The sequence below is a fragment of the Sinohyriopsis cumingii genome, chromosome 18 (assembly GCF_028554795.1).
Source record: "Sinohyriopsis cumingii isolate HCF-2022 chromosome 18, ASM2855479v2, whole genome shotgun sequence".
In the NCBI taxonomy this organism is placed as follows: domain Eukaryota; kingdom Metazoa; phylum Mollusca; class Bivalvia; order Unionida; family Unionidae; genus Sinohyriopsis; species Sinohyriopsis cumingii.
Window position 1 is genome coordinate 20,377,289 of NC_142978.1, and position 21,742 is coordinate 20,399,030.

The following is a 21,742-nucleotide window of genomic DNA, read 5'->3' on the forward strand; positions in this document are numbered from 1 at the left end:
AAAATAAAATTCCATAATTCATTAGCACAATAGAAGTTTTCTCCCACAAATTCGATTTTTATTTTCAACAAGCCTAATGGAATCTTCACTTAAAATATTGGATGAGCCTGATCTGAAATAGGCATCAAGCTATTAGATTTTTTAAGCACTGAAGCTGTAGAATCAGACAAAGGATAAATGATTGGAATTTTGTTTCTAAATGGATGAATCTTTTTTGATGGATGATTGATTGATTTAGCTTGGATTGATTTGATGTTTCATTTCACAGCAACTTTGGTACATTACTTAGTGCCAAAGAGTTGGAGTGAAGTGCTGATTGGATTGTGGGATTTGAACTTGGACCCTTTTGGTGGCAAGTCCAGCATGCTAACCACTATGCCACTGTGGCTTTTTAATGGGATGAAATTTGGTGGCTTGATACTTGTGTGATCTTGTATTCTTCAAAAGTATTGGACAAAGTCTTTTTAGGAAGTAAATGTTTACCCATCCTTAAAATATTAAGAATTGTATGCAAAGGATAAATGTAATTTAAAAAAACTTTTATTTGATTAAGATAATTCAACAACAAATTTGATTATTTTCTAAACAGGACACAAACAGGCACAGTTTTTGGTATATAATTGTTCTTAATGTGGAGAAGTTGGAGAAACTACAAAACTGGTCCCTGTTTCAATAAACCTCTGAAATCTTTTCCTAAAAGTTGAGAGGGTGTGCGAGGCCTGGGCCTGATGCCCTGCTTGCCGAAGGAAAGTGAAGCATCTCTCATAGCCTCTCCTTCCCATGTGTAGTGATCGCCGCAGGACCACTGTCTCGCTTTGTGGGGCAGGAGGTTACTTGCTTATGGCCTTTCCTATGCTATTGTGTCCACAGCAGCACCTTTATGCGGGGCTCTCTGTTTTAACAGAGCCTGCTGTGTGGCGCGACCGAGTGCCCAGCGGTATAACTGGGTGGGCAGACTGGGCTCGTTAGCCTTGGCAGGCAACCAGTCTAAGAGAAGGGAAACTCTGACTCCAAACCCGGGCAGATGAAGCTCGTTAGCCTTGTCAGGCAGTTCATCTAGGAGAAGGAAACTCTGATTCAGAACCTACAAGTCCCATCCATTGGATTCTGGCTCCACTGCCTTGTGGATATTTTTGGGAGAAGGAAAGGCTACGGGAGTAAACCCAGACAGAAAATCCGGAGTGGAGCCCCTAAGGTGGCTGGGGGTCGACTATGACTTCCTTCTGGCAGCTCCTGCATCCAAACTGGTGCCAAATGTCATGCTCAGCATTCCTTTGGACCCCACCAGCAAGGACGAGAGGGGGATCCTGATGTCTGGGCAGCCCAGGATCTCAATACTCCACGCCCAGGCTTGCGCCCTGGAGAGGACACTCCAGTCTCGCTACAGAGTGAGGAAACAACAAGGAAGCTGACAGTTTACGGGTTATAAGTCCCACCTGATTGGCGTAGTGAAGGGGCACCATGGGTCAGCTTTGACGGTGGGAGGGATCATCGTGTCCCACTGGCCAACTATTGCCCGCCTCAAGCCGGGCAGCCCCCGGTCAATAAGGTGTTGACCCGCCATCGTCTGCCTGCTCCAGTGGGTGTCTGGAGCTCAGTGTGTTGTTCAGCATGACAAGCAGATGGTAATTCCACAACAGGCAAAAGAAACGAGAAACCAATAAAGAAGACTCCAGCTCTTTGATTTGCAAGCTGGAATGTGCGCACCATGTGTACAGGCATCTCCGACGACCTCAGAGAAGTGGACGACACCAGAAAGACGGCCATCATCGATAGAGAACTCTTCAGACTAAATATCAGCATAGCTGCCCTCCAGGAAACCAGGCTTGCCTCTAGTGGCTCCCTCAGAGAGGAAAACTACACCTTCTTCTGGAAGGGTCGAGAACCTGAGGAGCCCCGCCAGCATGGAGTGGGCTTCGCCATCAAAAACAATCTCCTGGCCTCGGTTGAACCTCCCACAGGGGGCACTGAGCGTCTCTTGTCTATCCATCTCACCACTGCTTCAGGTCATGTCAACATCATCAGTGTCTACGCCCCAACCCTCACGTCGTCAGAAGACGCAAAGGATCAGTTCTATGGGCAGCTGGACGAACAGATCAAAGGATGCCCCAAAAATGAACCACTATTCCTCCTTGGCGACTTTAATGCCAGAGTAGGTGTGGACCAATGAGTCCTGGCCTACCTGCCTCGGATATCATGGCACTGGAAAGACCAACGAAAACGGTCAGAGACTGCTGGAGCTATGCACCTACCATGGCCTGTGTGTTACAAACACCTTCTTCAAGTGTAAGCCACAACACGAAGTGTCATGGAAACACCCTAGATCTCATCACTGGCACCAACACGACTTGGTCATCACCAGGTGCTCTGCCCTTAACAGCGTCCTCTCCACCAGAACCTACCACAGTGCAGACTGCAACTCCAACCATGCCCTCGTGAGCAGCAGAGTGCGACTACAGCCACACACACTACACCACTCAAAACCAAAAGGACGTCCTCGCATAAACACCGTACAGATGTCAGTCCCCGCCAAAGTGGAGGAGTAACGTCAGTCACTGATGCAGCCCTCAGCAGCATAAAGAATCTGCCCATCATGGAAGAGATCGACAAAGTGTCAACCTTAGAGGAGCTCAGCAAAGCAATCGACTGCCTTTCAAACGACGAAGCACCAGGTAGTGACAGCATCCCGCCTGAAGCTATCAAACGTGGAAATCCAACGTTGATTAAACCACTGCATGAGCTACTTTGCCTCTGCTGGGAGGAAGGAGTAGTCCCCCAAGACCTGCGCGATGCCACAATTGTGACCCTTTACAAAAACAAGGGTGACCGCAGTGACTATAATAATTACAGAGGGATCTCGCTCTTGAGTATCGTTGGTAAAGTGTACGCCTGCATCTTACTCAAAAGGCTGCAGTTGCTGGCGGACCATGTGTACCTGGAATCTCAGTGCAGCTTCAGAGCAGGCAGGTTGACGACAGCCACGGTCTTCTCCCAAGAGAAGAGCAGAGAGCAAGGTCAACCACTCTACATGATGTTCATCGACCTCACCAAGGCCTTTGACTTGGTCAACAAGAAGGGCCTTTTTGAACTTCTGAGTAAGATCGGTTGCCCCCCAGAACTCCTCAGCATGATAGTCTCTTTCCATGCAGATATGAAGGGAAGAGTCCTGTATGATGGATCCTCCTCAACCTCCTTCCCAATTAACAGCAACATGAAGCAGGGCTGCGTGCTGGCACCAACACTTTTTGGGATCTTCTTCTCCCTGCTCCTGTCCTACGCCTTCGACATGTCCACAGATGGCATATATCTACACACCAGGTCCGACGGGAGGCTGTTCAACCTGGCATGACTGCACTCAAAGACCAAAGTGAGAGCTGTGCTCATCAGGGAGATGCTTTTTGCAGATGATGCAGCTCTTGTGACCCACACCGAGAAAGCCCTCCAGAGACTGGGAGACCGTTTTGGTGATGCCTGCATGCAGTTTGGTCTCACCATCAGCTTGGAAAAAACAAATGTCAGCGTGCAAGATACCACCATTGCCCCTTCCATCAAAATCAACGGTGTCACCCTGGAAGCAGTCAGCAACTTTACCTACCTGGGGTCAACCATCAGCAACACTCTCTCGATTGATATGGAGCTGGACAGAAGGCTTGGAAAGGCAAACACCATCATGGCTCGATTAATGAAGAGGGTGTGGGAAAACAACGTGCTGACAGAGCACACCAAGGTCCGAGTCTACCAGGCCTGTGTTCTCAGCACCCATCTATATGGAAGTTAGACCTGGAGTACCTACATGAGGCAAAAATGCCGGCTCAACTCCTTCCATATACGGTGCCTAAAACGCATCCTGAAAATCAGCTGGCAAGACCATGTTCCACACAGCGAGATCCTGCAGCGTGCAAGTACCCCCAGCATGTACTCCCTGTTGAGCAAATGCCGCCTTCGATGGCTGGGACACGTCTGACACATGGAGGATGGAAGGCTGCCAAAGGATATCCTATATGGACAGCTGGCCACTGGCATGAGAAGAGTCGGCCGCCTCTCACTCCGTTTCAAGGATGTATGCAAGAGGGACATGAAAGCATGCAACCGATGGCTGGGAAGAGCTGGCCGAAGACCAAGGCACCTGGAGACTGATGGTAAACAATGGCATATCAGTCGCTGATGCGAGGAGAGGCCAGTTGGCGGCGGAGAAACGTAAGAGAAAGAAGAACGCTGCAGCAATGTAAGAGAAAGAAGAACGCTGCATCAATTGCAATAGGGACTGTCACTCACATATAAGCCTGCACAGTCACAGCAGATGATGCCAACAGAGACAGACAACACCCCAAGGGCACTATTCGCATGGTCTTTCGAGACTGAGTCACCAATGATGATGATTTACTTAATTATACTTAAGAATATTTGGATTTTTATTGGACATAGAAGTAGAAAAAATCGAGTAGAATAAATCTGAAATTTTAAGATTTCTTGCCACAGGATATGTTCTAAGAGATGAAAAGGAGATTTCAGGTAAATTTATGGTGTTATGACTATTTGAATCCTTTATTTCTACCAAACGTTCAGTGGAATAATATTTATTGCAAACGAGCAACAAGAAAGACAATTTTAAAGATCTAATTTTTGAGGAAGAACATTATGATATGAAGTGAAACTGGGACCTGATGAACATAGATAACAAATAACTCATGCACTTGCAGCTGTTAAGTTCTATAAGCTATATGAACTATGACGGCAGAAAAGCCAGGAGATTTTGAGTAGCTGCTATTCTTTGGGTTTTGAGGGTTTTACAGGGTTCACTTTTTCCCAAAAAAACTACTCCCTTGATAACGCGCACCCTGAAAACTCATGAACCTGCTTATAATGCGGGGACAGGTGTGGATCCCATTTTTTAAACCAGAAAATACCCCAAATTTTGATCCCTATTTGCTGAACTTAAAGAAAATCGCGATCAAAATTGGTAACTGAAATTTTGATATGTCAATCATTTTATTGTCAAAAATGTAGATAAGACCTGTAAATTTTAATCAGTATTATGAAATTATCAACTTATAATAAGAAGTCATATAATTTGTTAAATTTTCTTTGCAAATGACATTCTTAGTACATTGTAATTAATGATATTCAAGGAAATTTTGATCGAGGAAAATAGTGGTGGCAGTACTTTAATAAAATAATTCCAGTTCAATAACTTTTTATCTAATAAAATATGTATTTTAGTTCTGTCTTTTAGTTCCTTTTAAGTGTAATCATTATAAGCACAACATGGCTCCTCGTCATTTTAAATGCAAAATTTTTCAATCTGCTGTAACAGTTTTGTCCTTGAGCGTTTTCTCTTGGAACCTAATTTAGTGCCAGCCGAGTTTTGATATCTGACTAGCAGAAGTATTTGTAGTATTGTTGTACTGAATTAAAAGCTGGCCTCCTTTGTATTATCATGTTAATTACATCTTTTGAATTAAATAAAGGAGGTGGAATAAATGAAACGTTAAAAGTCATGCAAACTCTACATTCTTTAGATCTAGCCCCAATTATGTACGTAATATAATTCAACTGCCTCAAATTAACATACTCAATCGTAATTCAGACCAAAGATAGCAAGGCAACCAAGCAAAATGAATACTTCGTAAAATAAACAACTTTGTTTCACGGATGCGGACCACTGTAGAGGAAACAAGTTAAGAGAATTCCTGAATTGGCACTTAGAGATATTCTAAAGAATGAGAAGTTTCAATATTACTTGCAATGAAATCACGGAATAAATATTTTATTAATTGGAACAATAAAAAAATCAAAGTTGCTGTTTTTGAAAAAGGAATCTTGTTTGGTGGTTTTCAACGGTTAGTATGGTTCCCTGCTTAGTAGACTCCCTTCTTCACTTAATGATATCATATGCCACACCAGGAACCAGACTAATCAACAAAACAAAAAGCACTGATGCAATACACCAGTGTTGTTGTGTACACATGGTTGGTTATTGAAACCATTTTGAATAATGTTAACGATCTGTTAGTTTTCAGACATTTTGAAAATAAATGTAATTTATACAGAGTAACAGACAACTTCATTAGAAAAAGCGCTTTATTGACAATTATTCTCAACAGAATTATTAAACAAGTATTTAGTCATTAAACAGCCCAGTTCACATTTGACACCACCGCTATGGTTTTCTGGATTTAGCACATTTTTTGGGAGGTCTCTTGGCAACTCATCCCTCGTTTATAGTGAGGTCTATATTTTTAGACCCTGTTGTGCAAGAGTTATCAAGAGAGAGGTGTAAAATTTTCATAAATTTTGTGGTTGATACAAACCACAAATTTAAAGATCCACCAAACAAATGAACCACCTTTAAAGTCAGTAGGGCTCTTTCCACACCAAAGAAATGAACCACCTATGAAGGCATAAGACCCTTTCCCCAACAAACAAATGTGCCACTGTGAAGTCAATCAGACTCTTTCCCAACTAAGCCAGATTTAAGTACCAAAGAAATTTTTGTAGTTCCTATACATCCACAAAATTTTGATATACAGAAAAATAATCAAATTCATGATATTATTTTTGATGAATTCACATACCATGACATATACTTGATTGTGAGGTGAGTCCAACTGTAACAACATAAATGCAGATCTGTTGGTGCATAATGTGCTTGCAGACAGGGTCTGTGCTGTTTTTTTCTTTACTGATTAGTTCTAAGTAACTGCGTGGACCCAGATCTGCCAGCATATTGTACAATAACACAGCTTGGTCTGAGGAATTTGTAGCTGGATAAGACTTACAAGTGAGTATATACAGTAAATTGTTTTTCCTAGTCTAAATTTGTAAAGAAGAAAGAGAAGAAAAAAAAAGAAAAAAACTATATATATGTTACATTTTGGTTTTCTGTTAATGTATACATAGGCATGTATACTCTTAATTAAAAGGCTTGAGCCACTATTACTAAGGATACAAGCAGACAGATGGACACTTGTATCTCCAGTGATAGATAACATTTTAGCCAAGTATTTGTTTTATTATAAACTGCCACCTGCCAAAGGAATTTTTTCACTGAATCTTCACTTTGGTTGGAAATATATCATGCCTACATTTTGTATTCCCTTTGAGTATGTAAATGTATGGATTGTAATTTGCACTGTTAGCAGTTTATTTGCTATATTTGGGGAATTTTCACATGGTTCTAATTTTGTGTCTTTGGAGGCTTAGTTGAAATTTGCAAACATTTAACTTTTGTAACTTTATCTTGAGCAACAATCTGTGTTACTAAGTGCCAGAAATTGCAAATATTAATCATGCAAAATTTTTCATTGTTGTAAATTTCTGAAAAACTTAGGTGTGAATTTCCCCCACTATGGTATTGTATCATCTGAGATGTGACAACACATAAATAATGAGCAGATATAGCTAGTTTTATCTCTTTGAAATATATTATTATTTCGTATATGTAATTCTGTGGAGAGATTACAAAAGCACTGTTTGAGTTGTGTGTCTATAAAAAAACGATTTCTTAAAATACAATCAAGGTTTCAGCATTACAAGTCTCATCAAGAACCCCAATGCTATTTATGAAGAACATTTTGAGAGAATAGAGTCCCAACCTGATTTTCACTCACTTATGAGGTTCAGGGACATTCCCTATGGAATCAAAGAGAAACTTTGAGAATTTTTATGCATATTTTGAAAAGCTTTGCTTAAAGATATTTTATAGTATTTTACTTACCTATTTCTGCTCAATTCTCTATTAATGATGTTTTTTTGTAACATATTTACGGAACATTTTAATTAGTTCTTTTAATATTGCATAATTTTTGTTTATTTTATGTCTAGCTACAGGGCTTTTGTTTGGAGACCTTTGGGAGATATCGGACAGTAAAGGAGAGATTATCTCAGTCTAATAAATTAACATTAATATTATCATTGCCTATAAAATAAAATGCTGATGTTTGACGACAATAGTTAAACATGGTAAATCTTAAACTCTAGGTTAGAGCCCTTGTTAGCCAGAATCAAGGAGGACAGGACAACGGTTCTTTGCCCAGAAATTGACAATATTGATAAAGACACTTTGTACATTGGAGGCACTGGAAGTTTTTCAGTCGGTGGGTTCTGGTGGAGCTTGCACTTTTCATGGCGACCCATGCCCGAGCATGAGAAGAAACGTCGAAAATCATCTGTTGACCCAATTAGGTACTGGACACAGGATACTTACATGAAAATTAATTTATTTCAATGACGATATTCGTTGATTTTCTTGCATTTTGTTTTCAGGAAGAAGAATCTGATGTGGTTTAATCTTCCAGTTGTATAATGATATCTGTTTTCAAATTTAGCTGCATTTTTTCTCTATTTTGACATAAATTTTTATTCTTTAATTTCATAAGGATGTCTTTTAGCATAAATTTGAAAGAAAACTTCCATTGCAATACAAGGAAAAGAAGATATTGAACAACAATCATAATATTTAAAAAACAAGCCTTGTCCCCAGTATATTAAAATAAATTTTTTAATCTGATTATTTAAAAATGAAATTATGTAGATATCATTGTCTCTGTGATAGGACCACATCAATTTCTTGTACTCTTCTGTCATGGAGTTCTTTAGTAGAAGGGAACATATGTAACAGTTTTGAAAACAAAGTTGGGATTTAGATAGTTCCCCATCTTTTGTTTTTAAAGTTTTGGTGCATTAAAGTATTGTAAATATTCCAAAAATTTCAGTTCTACCCACAAATGATCTTTCCTTCTTTCCCAGTCTGCGGAAATCCAATGATTATTCCATGGCAGAAATCCCATGATTATTCCATGGCAGAAAAAAAAATGGCATGCAGATTTGTTTCATAAAATAGTTTATGCGCTTAGAGTGAAGATTTATTTTTGTTGTGTGACTGAAATGAGGATAATTACATTCTAAACTCAGGCTAGAACCTGTATTGGCTCGAATTAAAGAAGACAGAACTGCAGTTCTGTGTCCAATCATAGATGCAGTCAGCGATAATACACTGGAGTTTTCGGGTAATGGTGGATACCAAGTAGGCGGGTTTACTTGGAGCATGCACTTTACCTGGCTTAGCATCCCTGAGAGAGATCTGAAGAACAGGAATTACACAGATCCCATTCGGTATGCAGTTCTAATTCTTTCACTGATCATGCTGTGCATCATTTTGGAATCTCATAACTGCATTATCTTGGGATGGTTAATTTCTTATGATTGCTTGTTTGCTTTACAACGTAAATGATTGTTAACTTTAAACAATGCTTCACACATTGCCCAGCAGCTTCATTTTTTGGTTAGAGTTAGCACCACTGACACCTCATCCTTTAAACAGTGTTTGAATGGTTCAGTTACTATTACAACAGAGCAGAAAGTGTGTACAAAATGTGGTTCTAAGCAGCAAAGTTATGTTAAAACCACTGTTACTAAAGAGCCATATCGAATCAATTAGTGTTCTTAATTGTAAAACTGTTTTCAGTTTTGATTTGGTTAACGCATTTGTGTGTTGGTTTTGCAGTTCATGGCATGAGATTAAGTGTTTTTGAACAAGATAAAGCCTTAGAGTGCCCCATATCCATGTTCATAAGGTGATTAGATTAGAAGTCACCCCTCCCCTTTTTTATTTAGGTCTGCAAAAAAAGCTGATTTCACTTTGAGCCAAATCATTGTGTACTTTGCTAATCAAAATCCAGTTGACTTGTCATCTATAACGGGTGACTTGTCATCAGTATGCGGTGACTTGTCTGTTAGTCAAGGTTTGACAGTAAACTAACTTGCTGACTGAATAGTTACATAAAAAAAAACATACTGGATGGAGTGTAAGAAATAGATTTATTACTAAGTGGAAGAAGTTACAAACAAAATCAACAACATACATTTTTGTCCATATTTCTGTAATAAAATCCATAATGTTTGACATGGCATCTGAGCAGGGAACTGAAACATGGGGCAGACAAATATGCTTTTAAATAAGACATGGGTGTTTCCCAGTGCATTGTTCATCATGCAATTGTATCATGATGTCAACTAACCAATGACAAGATAACCATGGCAACTGTATGCAGTCAACCCATAATTTACTCAAGTCAGGCCAAAGCAAAGTAGAGTATGCATTTGCTTTGACTGCTCAGTTTGCACTATAAACATTTTGTGCCAGACATATAAAAGTGAATAGATTTCACAAAAGTGTAACAGACTATATTGTTGTTGTAGGGTTTAATGCCATTTTTCAGCACAAGATAGGCTATACATAGCAGCCAGTATCAATGTTGGAGGAAGAACTCGGGAAACACTGGAAAGAACTACCAACCTGCGATATGCTACTGCCAAGCTTTCTCATGTACCCACATTGGCTGAGCTCGAGACTCAAACCTACACAGAGCTGAGACAGTACTGATCCATGCAACAGACTGTAAAAGTGTAACAGTCTTCATTAAAGCTTAATAGACTCAATAAAAGTGTAATGGACTTGAAAAAAATTACAGTAGACTCAATAAAAGTGTATTGGACTTGAAAAAATTATAATAGGTTAATAAAAGTGTAATAGACTGAATGTGTATAATAGTCAATACAAGTTTAATAGACTAGATAAACGTTTAATAGACTTGATAAAAGTGTATAATAGTCAATGAAAATTTAACAGACTAGGTAAACGTTTAATAGCCTCTATCAAAATATAATAGACTCAATAAAAGTGTAATAGACTCAGTAAATTGTAATAGACTCAATAAAATTACAATATACTTCATAAAAGTGTATAATTTGTCAATGTTTAATAAACTAGATAAAAGTTTAATAGACTCTAAATGTGTAATGGACTCGTTAAATGTATATAATAGACTCAATAAAAGTGGAACAGATTCAATAAATTGTAATAGACTTGATAAAATATAATAGACTCAATAAAAGTGTATAATTGTCAATAAAAGTTAAATAGACTATAAATGTATAATAGACTCGGTAAAAGTGTAACAGTCTCAATAAAGTGTAATAGACTTGATAAAAATATAAAAGACACAATACAGATATAATAGACTCAATTAAAGTATAATAGACTCAGAAAAGTGTAATAGACTTGATAAAGGTATAATAGACAAAACAAAAGTGTAACAGTCTAAAGAAAAGTGTAATGGACAAAAAAAAGTAATAAACAAAATATAAAAAATCAAGATAATCATCTGAAAGTGTTTCTGCTTCTCTAAACCTCCATGTCACAGACTATAATTACTACTCATTCTGATGAACAGCTTGAGGGTTTCCCCAAAACAAAACAATCCACACTGTATGATCTGCGTAAACATAAAGATAAGACCATTATTTTGGCTCTGCAAAGAACATGCTTATAATACGTGGTGAAAATTTAAGTTCTGCTGTGTCATCTTCTTGAACCTTAATGCCATATATGATGATATGTTAGTTATGTAAAAAGATGTAGTCTTTGCAGTAATTTGAAAACAATGCTGGATACTTGATGAACAGACTTTCTACTGTACCGCTGCAGCACAGACATGTTCTAGACTTGTAGCAAGTACAGCACACTATCCACTACACCACTGCAGCACAGATATATTCTGGTAGCAAGTACAGCACACTATATACTGTGTCTCTGCAGCACAGACTGGTAGCAAGTACAGCACAATATTCGCTGTACAGCTGCAGCATAGATATGTTGTGGTAGCAAGTACAGCATAATATACACTGTTCCATTGCAATTTCAGCTTCTGATAGCCAATACAGCACACTGTATACTATGCCAATGTAGCATAGACAGCTTCTGGTAACAAGTACAGCATACTATTGTACTGCTACAGCACAGACAGCACATTATCCCCAGTTCTGCTGCAGCACAGACATGTTCTGGTAACAAGTATAGCAAACTATCTTCTGTGCTACTGCAGCATAGACACCTTCTGATAGAAAGTACAGCACACTGTCTATTGTACTGCTGCAGCACAGACACCTTCTGGTAGAAAGTATAACAAACTATTCACTGTACAGCTGTGGTAGAAACTATACCAAACTATCCACTGTACAGCTGTGGTAGATACTATACCAAAAATATCCACTGTACAGCTGAGGTTGAAATTATACCAAAATATCCACTGTATAGCTGTGGTAGAAACTATACCAAAATATCCACTGTACAGCTGTGGTAGAAACTATACCAAACTATCCACTGTACAGCTGCAGCACAGACACATTCTGCTAGCAACTACAGCACACTATCCAGTGTGTCACTGTAGCATAGATGGAATGAACAGAAGAGTGTAGAAATCTCTGATCACTAGGTACTATATATTGCTAATAAACTTTGTTCCAGGTTAGAGAAAAGCTTTTGCCAGTGTTATATACCATTGAACTAATCTCACTAATTACATTTTGCTTATATGTTGCTTTATTAGTAAGGTGTCTGTGCTTAATGTTTCACTGTTTGCATAACATTCTCATAAATGCCTATGCACAGTGATAAGTAGTGATGCAGTAAAAATGTATTACTTGTCCGACTCATCATTTTGAGCTGTCAGGAACATCTACCACAGTTATTTTCTTCATTATATTTTCTCTTAAAGTAATACATCTTATTTCTCACTTGAATTATTTTGTTTCTCTTATGTTATTCTCAGTGTTTGTCTGCATGTAATTTACTCTATATGCTTTCTTGTAAGTCAAGTCCAACTGCAAACACTGTTGCATAATGCATCAGTAGATAAGGGTCTGTGTTGTTCTACTGATTGCCCCATAACAAATTGAACAGACCCAGATCTGCTGGCACATTTTCCTATGGCAAATCTGGGTTTGTGCAGTTTATAGATGGTCTAATCTTAGGAGTGTGTTCTCAGTATGGTAGTATAATATAGCCAATTTTTTTCCATTTTTTAAAATAGGTTTTATCTATGCAAAGCTACTTACGTTCTTTGTATTCATTCTGTGTGCTTTATTAATTAAAAACTTACCTGACTCATACCTTAAAGTAGAGGTTTTTGTAACATCTTTGCCAGTCTTGGAGAGGCAGAAAATTAGGAAAAATGTCCTATCATATTTGCTTGTGTATTTCATGCTAGGGAGTAAAAAAACATCTATTAAATGTTCACCAGGAACATTTTAAAATCTGGGTCTGTGCAGTTTGCAGTTGGACTTATAAGCAAGTATATATGGCACCACTTGTAAGAGAGGCGCATGTTAGCCATTAGATCAGTGTTAGTGGCCTGTCTCTGTGTTTATCGGTTTATGAGCGAAGTGCAGATATTCACAAACTTTGTGTAATGTTCTCATTTGTGTGTGATAGAATTCACACACAGTTTAACTTATGATTTATTTGCTTTATAAATAGTTAGTTTTTTACAATAGCAAATTTTCATTCAAAGGCAGAATAAAGGAATACTTCAGTGTTCATTTTCTGACCATGTTGTTTGAATCTGATAATTAATGTAGATCAGATGCTACTATAGTTACGCCTAAAATACCATATATACTCACTTATAAGTCATGACTAATTGCAAACTGCACAGACACAGATCTGTAATCTCATAATTTGCTGGCAGCTTTGGATCTATTCCGTTTGTTAGGAGTGATCAGTAGAACAAACAACATAGACCCTGATCTGCCAGCACATTATGCAACCATAGATCAGGGACTATGTTGTTTGCATTTGCACTTGATTGAATTTAAAAAAAACGTGTTAAAGGTACACCTACTGGTTACTTACATAGAAGAATCAGTGTTATCATTCCAGATAGTAATTCAATGTTGAATTTTAGCTGTCCATGCAGAAGCAATGTAGACATTTTTACAGTGTGCATTGTACTTATCAGATCTTCAATTTGTCATTTTCTTCTCAGTCTTAATGAGCACAATGACTCACAAGGGGCCTGTTCAGTTGGTACAGTGACTCACAAGAGGCCTATTCAGTTGGCACAGTGACTCACGAGGGGCCTATTCTGTTGGCACAGTGATTCACAAGGGGCCTATTCAGTTGGTAAAGTGACTCACAAGGGGCCTATTCAGTTGGCACAGTGACTCACAAGGTACCTATTCAGTTGACACAATGACTCACAAGGGGCCTATTCAGTTGGTACAGTGACTCACAAGTGGCCTATTCAGTTGGTACAGTGACTCACAAGGGGCATATTCAATTGGCACAGTGACTCAAAAGGGGCATGTTTGATTGGCACAGTGACTCACAAGTAGCATACTTGATTGGTCAGTGCCATCAGAAGTTGGAACTGTTCAGTATGTTCCAATTTTTTCTTCCAATTGAATGAATGTTGCATTTTTTTTGTAATTTGATTGGGTTTCTACATTTTCTGACTGTTAATTTCCAATGGAACATGCCCATATATGCAAATATTTCTCCATGTTTACAGGGATGGTCCTGGCTTTTAAAAAGTTGTTGCAAAAAAAAATCACCATCAATATTTTGAAAAAGATGGGTTAGTTATTACTTTATTGACAACAAGCAATACAGCCATAATATTATGAAATAAATCATTACATGACTGTTTTGCACTACAGTACTTCCATGGTCTTTGCATCCTGCATCACCATTAGTGCATAGTTATGACTTTTGTCACCTGAAATAAATTATTTTATGAAATCTAAAATATCTACTTTCCTGACATCTACAGACTCTCTCTCTCTCTCTTGTTTTTCTCGACAAGCAAACTATGATCTCCATTCCCACCAATGAAACTTACACGAGTCAACACCTGGCATTAATGTACTGTATATATAAACATTAATTACCATCATTAAATTAGAAGAAGGAATGAAGAAACATATCACAGAACATATGTACCCCCCTAAAACTCATTCAGAATAAATATGTTATTTAGTAAGCAGTGTTATATGCAAATATGATTTAACAATAAGGAAATAAGGTAGGATATAAAACATGGGAAATAGTTATCACATGTATGGTAGCTTGAGGCCACATTTGAACTGGTAACATAAATTCACACCCATTTTAGGCATTGTTAGTTAAAACAAAAAAAGGGCATTGGTTTTTTTTTGGTCAGTCAATTGCTAGTGCTTTCACTCACTGAAGAACAGGTGGTTTCTTTGAAATATGTCGAAGAGGCTTGAATCTAACCTTTAGCTATTGTGCAGTTTGGGCGCAGCTGACCAGAATATGAAATGGGGGCATGTTGGGGGTGATACCACACTCCACAGGGAGAAACGATGAGAATTTTACATGTATTGGACCCAAAAAAATTGTGAATGTTTAATGAAAACGTTGCGTAAATTTGCTGCAAGAAAACATCCCGATGGTAGGTCCAAATCTGTTTGTTTTGGATTCACTCTCCCAATTTGGTTTTTGAAAAGATTTATTTTTTGCATGACATGCTGGAATAACTGTACGATAAGAACTAAATTATTCAATGACATTTATTTTTAATTCTTTGGAAATCTTTCTGTACATTTGAAACTTCAACACAGAAGGGGTATTTTTCATTGGAACGTATTCAGATTTCTTTGAACTATTGGAATTGAAAGGACTTTTAGGAAATAGGAATTCATTCACCATGCTGTAAGTTAATTTAATTTTTTCACTCCTGTATTTTGAGTAATGAATTATTTACAGTTATGAAAAACTTGTTTGTTTTGCTATTTCTTCTTGCGTAGTTTAAGTCCCTGGAGTCATAACCTGGGATTGATGGCAAAGGTAAAAGATCAATGAACAAAATTTTCCTGCCTGGATTTATGTCTGGGGACACATTCCTTCTTCAAAATATCATAGCCAGTTATAAATGAATTGATGGCTTGTGCCTTGATACCTGTATCACAGAACATCTGCTTTAACTTTGTATCATATCTCAGCCAAGTTTCCAGCTGTCGAGAAATTTTTGGGAACTTTTGAACCGTTCATGATAATGTTGTGTTGCACTTGAAGCATTACTACCATCGCTACATGTAGATGATGTTGGACTGTCAGGTATAACATCAGGTTCAGGGACTGTTTTGTCTGAATTTGCACTAAATCCAAATGCTGTTAATTTTGTTAACTTACTCTTAGGATGAGACGATGAACATGCATACCCATGATAAAGTTGCACTGTTGACAGTTTATAATACTGATTGCAATTTTTTTCCAAGTACTTCAAAAATGATCAGTTTTCTTTGAAGTTTCGGCAAAACTGTTTTATAGGTACATTTATAAAAAACAATGATTAGCCGTCATTCAATTAATTCTAGCTGTTTTTATTCACATCTTCACAGATTAGTCGATTGTAGGTATAGTCCAGTGGCATGACGGAGTGTATCACAGCATACAGTACTCAGTCCAGATGTCAACATAAGCAGATTATGATGTAACATTGCACTATAAAGATGGGTTTGTCAATACGAACAAAGGATTTGTTTATGTAACAGATAGATTCCAGTGCATTGTGTATCCAAGTATGTGGCTTCCTTTCATGGTCCCTTTGAATGTCTCTACACCAAATCAATGACTGTACATACAAATTAAACAGCCGAAAAGGTTGTCGCCAAAAAGATTGCCAGATGGTATATTTTGTCACCAATAAGGAAAACAAATCTCTGGTTTATGATGACATAATGTGCAGTATGTAGTTTTTATGTCTTTAAGTATATAAAGTGCCAGATTTAGGGGCAGGTGACTGCTTGGGGAGGCAGGCTAGGGGACAGTAAAGCAATAAAAAATATGGTATTCAACAGTTGAACAGATGAATGGGAGGATTGGGTATGAAATATAATCCATGCCTGGGGTACCATCTGGTTAAGGACCTTGAGTTCATTATTGCTTTTTGAAAGTTTACATGTTGATGAAAAATTTACTGCTTGTACTGGATTTGTGCATTTTCCCCACCATAGACACAATCGGGATTAGCACCATCTCCTCCCCTAGAAAAGTTGGCACTGGGTAGAATCAGATTTTATTCTTTTTTGTTCAGTTGGGATTATATATATTCTGACTGTGCCAATTGAGAGTGCCCAAGAAGTGTGAAATGTGGCTCAAGAAATGAAGATCTGGTTGGTTTATACAGTTAAATTTGAGTGAAGTGTTTCAGAAATCAACATTTGTTGTTATGAAAAAGAACAGTTGAATTTGGTTTGTTATCAAATGCATAATAGATCAGTTTCAGAAACATCAATTTAATTGGATTTAATATCAAAACTTGTAACGGATCAATTCCAAAAAATGTAAATTAAATTGGGTTTATTATCAAAACTCATAATGAATCAGTTCCATTCTGCCAATTGAATTCGGTTTATTATTAAAACTCATAATCGTTCAGTTCCATAATGCGAATTGAATTGGGTTTATTGTTAAAACTCATAATGGATCAGTTCCATACTGCCAATTGAATTGGGTTTATTGTTAAAACTCATAATGGATCAGTTCCATACTGCCAGTTGAATTGGGTTTATTGTTAAAACTCATAATGGATCAATTCCATACTGCCAATTGAATTGGGTTTATTGCTAAAACTCTTAATGGATCAATTCCATACTGCCAATTGAATTGGGTTTATTGTTAAAACTCTTAATGGATCAATTCCATACTGCCAATTGAATTGGGTTTATTGTTAAAACTCATAATGGATCAGTTCCATACTGCCAATTGAATTGGGTTTATTGTTAAAACTCTTAATGGATCAATTCCATACTGCCAATTGAATTGGGTTTATTGTTAAAACTCTTAATGGATCAGTTCCATACTGCCAATTGAATTGGGTTTATTGTTAAAACTCTTAATGGATCAGTTCCATACTGCCATTTGAATTGGGTTTATTGTTAAAACTCTTAATGGATCAATTCCATACTGCCAATTGAATTGGGTTTATTGTTAAAACTCATAATGGATCAGTTCATAATGCCAACTGAATTGGGTTTATTGTTAAAACTCTTAATGGATCAGTTCATAATGCCAACTGAATTATTATCAAAACTCACAATGGATCAGTTCCATACTGCCATTTGAATTGGGTTTATTGTTAAAACTCTTAATGGATCAATTCCATACTGCCAATTGAATTGGGTTTATTGTTAAAACTCATAATGGATCAGTTCATAATGCCAACTGAATTGGGTTTATTGTTAAAACTCTTAATGGATCAGTTCATAATGCCAACTGAATTATTATCAAAACTCACAACAGATCAATTCCATACTGCCAGTTGAATTGGGTTTATTGTTAAAACTCATAATGGATCAGTTCCATACTGCCATTTGAATTGGGTTTATTATCAAAACTCATAATGGATCAGTTCCATACTGCCATTTGAATTGTGTTTATTGTTAAAGCTCATAACGGATCAATTCCATACTGCCAATTGAATTGGGTTTATTGTTAAAACTCATAATGGATCAGTTCATAATGCCAACTGAATTGGGTTTATTGTTAAAACTCTTAATGGATCAGTTCATAATGCCAACTGAATTATTATCAAAACTTACAACGGATCAATTCCATACTGCCAATTGAATTGGGTTTATTGTTAAAACTCATAATGGATCAGTTTCATACTGCCAATTGAATTGGCTTTATTGTTAAAACTCATAACGGATCAATTCCATACTGCCAATTGAATTGGGTTTGTTATTAAAACTCTTAACGGATCAATTCCATACTGCCAATTGAATTGGGTTTATTGTTAAAACTCATAATGGATCAATTCCATACTGCCAATTGAACTGGGTTTATTGTTAAAACTCATAATGGATCAGTTCCATACTGCCAATTGAATTGGGTTTATTGTTAAAACTCATAATATATCAGTCCCATACTGCCAATTGAATTGGGTTTATTGTTAAAACTCATAATGGATCAGTTCCATACTGCCAATTGAATTGGGTTTATTGTTAAAACTCATAACGGATCAATTCCATACTGCCAATTGAATTGGGTTTATTGTTAAAACTCATAATGGATCAGTTCATAATGCCAACTGAATTATTATCAAAACTCACAATGGATCAGTTCCATACTGCCAATTGAATTGGGTTTATTGTTAAAACTCATAACGGATCAATTCCATGCTGCCAATTGAATTGGGTTTATTGTTAAAACTCATAATGGATCAGTTCCATACTGCCAATTGAATTGGGTTTATTGTTAAAACTCTTAATGCATCAGTTCCATACTGCCAGTTGAATTGGGTTTATTGTTAAAACTCATAACGGATCAATTCCATACTGCCAATTGAATTGGGTTTATTGTTAAAACTCTTAATGGATCAGTTCCATACTGCCAATTGAATTGGGTTTATTGTTAAAACTCATAATGGATCAGTTCCATACTGCCATTTGAATTGGGTTTATTGTTAAAACTCTTAATGGATCAATTCCATACTGCCAATTGAATTGGGTTTATTGTTAAAACTCATAATGGATCAGTTCATAATGCCAACTGAATTGGGTTTATTGTTAAAACTCTTAATGGATCAGTTCATAATGCCAACTGAATTATTATCAAAACTCACAATGGATCAGTTCCATACTGCCATTTGAATTGGGTTTATTGTTAAAACTCTTAATAGATCAATTCCATACTGCCAATTGAATTGGGTTTATTGTTAAAACTCATAATGGATCAGTTCATAATGCCAACTGAATTGGGTTTATTGTTAAAACTCTTAATGGATCAGTTCATAATGCCAACTGAATTATTATCAAAACTCACAACAGATCAATTCCATACTGCCAGTTGAATTGGGTTTATTGTTAAAACTCATAATGGATCAGTTCATAATGCCAACTGAATTGGGTTTATTGTTAAAACTCTTAATGGATCAGTTCATAATGCCAACTGAATTATTATCAAAACTCACAACGGATCAATTCCATACTGCCAATTGAATTGGGTTTATTGTTAAAACTCTTAATGGATCAGTTCCATACTGCCAATTGAATTGGGTTTATTGTTAAAACTCATAACGGATCAGTTCCATACTGCCAATTGAATTGGGTTTATTGTTAAAACTCATAATGGATCAGTTCCATACTGCCAATTGAATTGGGTTTATTGTTAAAACTCATAACAGATCAATTCCACACTGCCAATTGAATTGGGTTTATTGTTAAAACTCTTAATGGATCAATTCCATACTTCAAATTGAATTGGGTTTATTGTTAAAACTCATAATGGATCAATTCCATACTGCCAGTTGAATTGGGTTTATTGTTAAAACTCAATGGATCAGTTCCATACTGCCAATTGAATTGGGTTTATTGTTAAAACTCTTAATGGATCAATTCCATACTGCCAATTGAATTGGGTTTATTGTTAAAACTCTTAATGGATCAGTTCCATACTGCCAATTGAATTGGGTTTATTGTTAAAACTCTTAATGGATCAATTCCATACTGCCAATTGAATTGGGTTTATTGTTAAAACTCATAATGGATCAGTTCATAATGCCAACTGAATTGGGTTTATTGTTAAAACTCTTAATGGATCAGTTCATAATGCCAACTGAATTATTATCAAAACTCACAATGGATCAGTTCCATACTGCCATTTGAATTGGGTTTATTGTTAAAACTCTTAATGGATCAATTCCATACTGCCAATTGAATTGGGTTTATTGTTAAAACTCATAATGGATCAGTTCATAATGCCAACTGAATTGGGTTTATTGTTAAAACTCTTAATGGATCAGTTCATAATGCCAACTGAATTATTATCAAAACTCACAACAGATCAATTCCATACTGCCAATTGAATTATGTTTATTGTTAAAACTCATAATGGATCAGTTCCATACTGCCATTTGAATTGGGTTTATTATCAAAACTCACAATGGATCAGTTCCATACTGCCATTTGAATTGGGTTTATTGTTAAAACTCATAACAGATCAATTCCATACTGCCAATTGAATTGGGTTTATTGTTAAAACTCATAATGGATCAGTTCATAATGCCAACTGAATTGGGTTTATTGTTAAAACTCTTAATGGATCAGTTCATAATGCCAACTGAATTATTATTAAAACTCACAACAGATCAATTCCATACTGCCAATTGATTTGGGTTTATTGTTAAAACTCTTAATGGATCAGTCCCATACTGCCAATTGAATTGGGTTTATTTTTAAAACTCATAACGGATCAGTTCCATACTGCCAATTTTATTGGGTTTATTGTTAAAACTCATAATGGATCAGTTCATAATGCCAACTGAATTATTATCAAAACTCACAATGGATCAGTTCCATACTGCCAATTGAATTGGGTTTATTGTTAAAACTCATAATGGATCAGTTCCATACTGCCAATTGAATTGGGTTTATTGTTAAAACTCATAACGGATCAATTCCATACTGCCAATTGAATTGGGTTTATTGTTAAAACTCATAATGGATCAGTTCCATACTGCCAATTGAATTGGGTTTATTGTTAAAACTCATAACGGATCAATTCCATACTGCCAATTGAATTGGGTTTATTGTTAAAACTCATAATGGATCAATTCCATACTGCCAATTGAATTGGGTTTATTGTTAAAACTCTTAATGGATCAGTTCCATACTGCCAATTGAATTGGGTTTATTGTTAAAACTCTTAATGGATCAGTTCCATACTGCCAATTGAATTGGGTTTATTGTTAAAACTCTTAATGGATCAATTCCATACTGCCAATTGAATTGGGTTTATTATCAAAACTCATAATGGATCAGTTCCATACTGCCAATTGAATTGGGTTTATTGTTAAAACTCATAATGGATCAGTTCCATACTGCCAATTGAATTGGGTTTATTGTTAAAACTCTTAATGGGTCAGTTTATAATGCC

General features: G+C 36.7%; 1 protein-coding gene across 2 annotated transcripts in view; it reads left to right on the plus strand.

Moving 5' to 3' along the window:
• Positions 1–21,742, plus strand: part of LOC149776188 (putative N-acetylgalactosaminyltransferase 9) — an 88,479-nt gene that overhangs the window by 22,004 nt on the left and 44,733 nt on the right. Inside the window, exon 4 of one of the 2 annotated variants that reach the window (XM_089942501.1) lies at positions 7,981–8,184. In XM_089942501.1, the coding sequence (XP_089798627.1) occupies positions 7,981–8,184 (204 nt within the window). Of the gene's footprint in view, positions 1–7,980; positions 8,185–8,913; positions 9,115–21,742 lie in introns of both variants that reach the window. The other variant, XM_089942502.1, reaches the window with a different exon arrangement.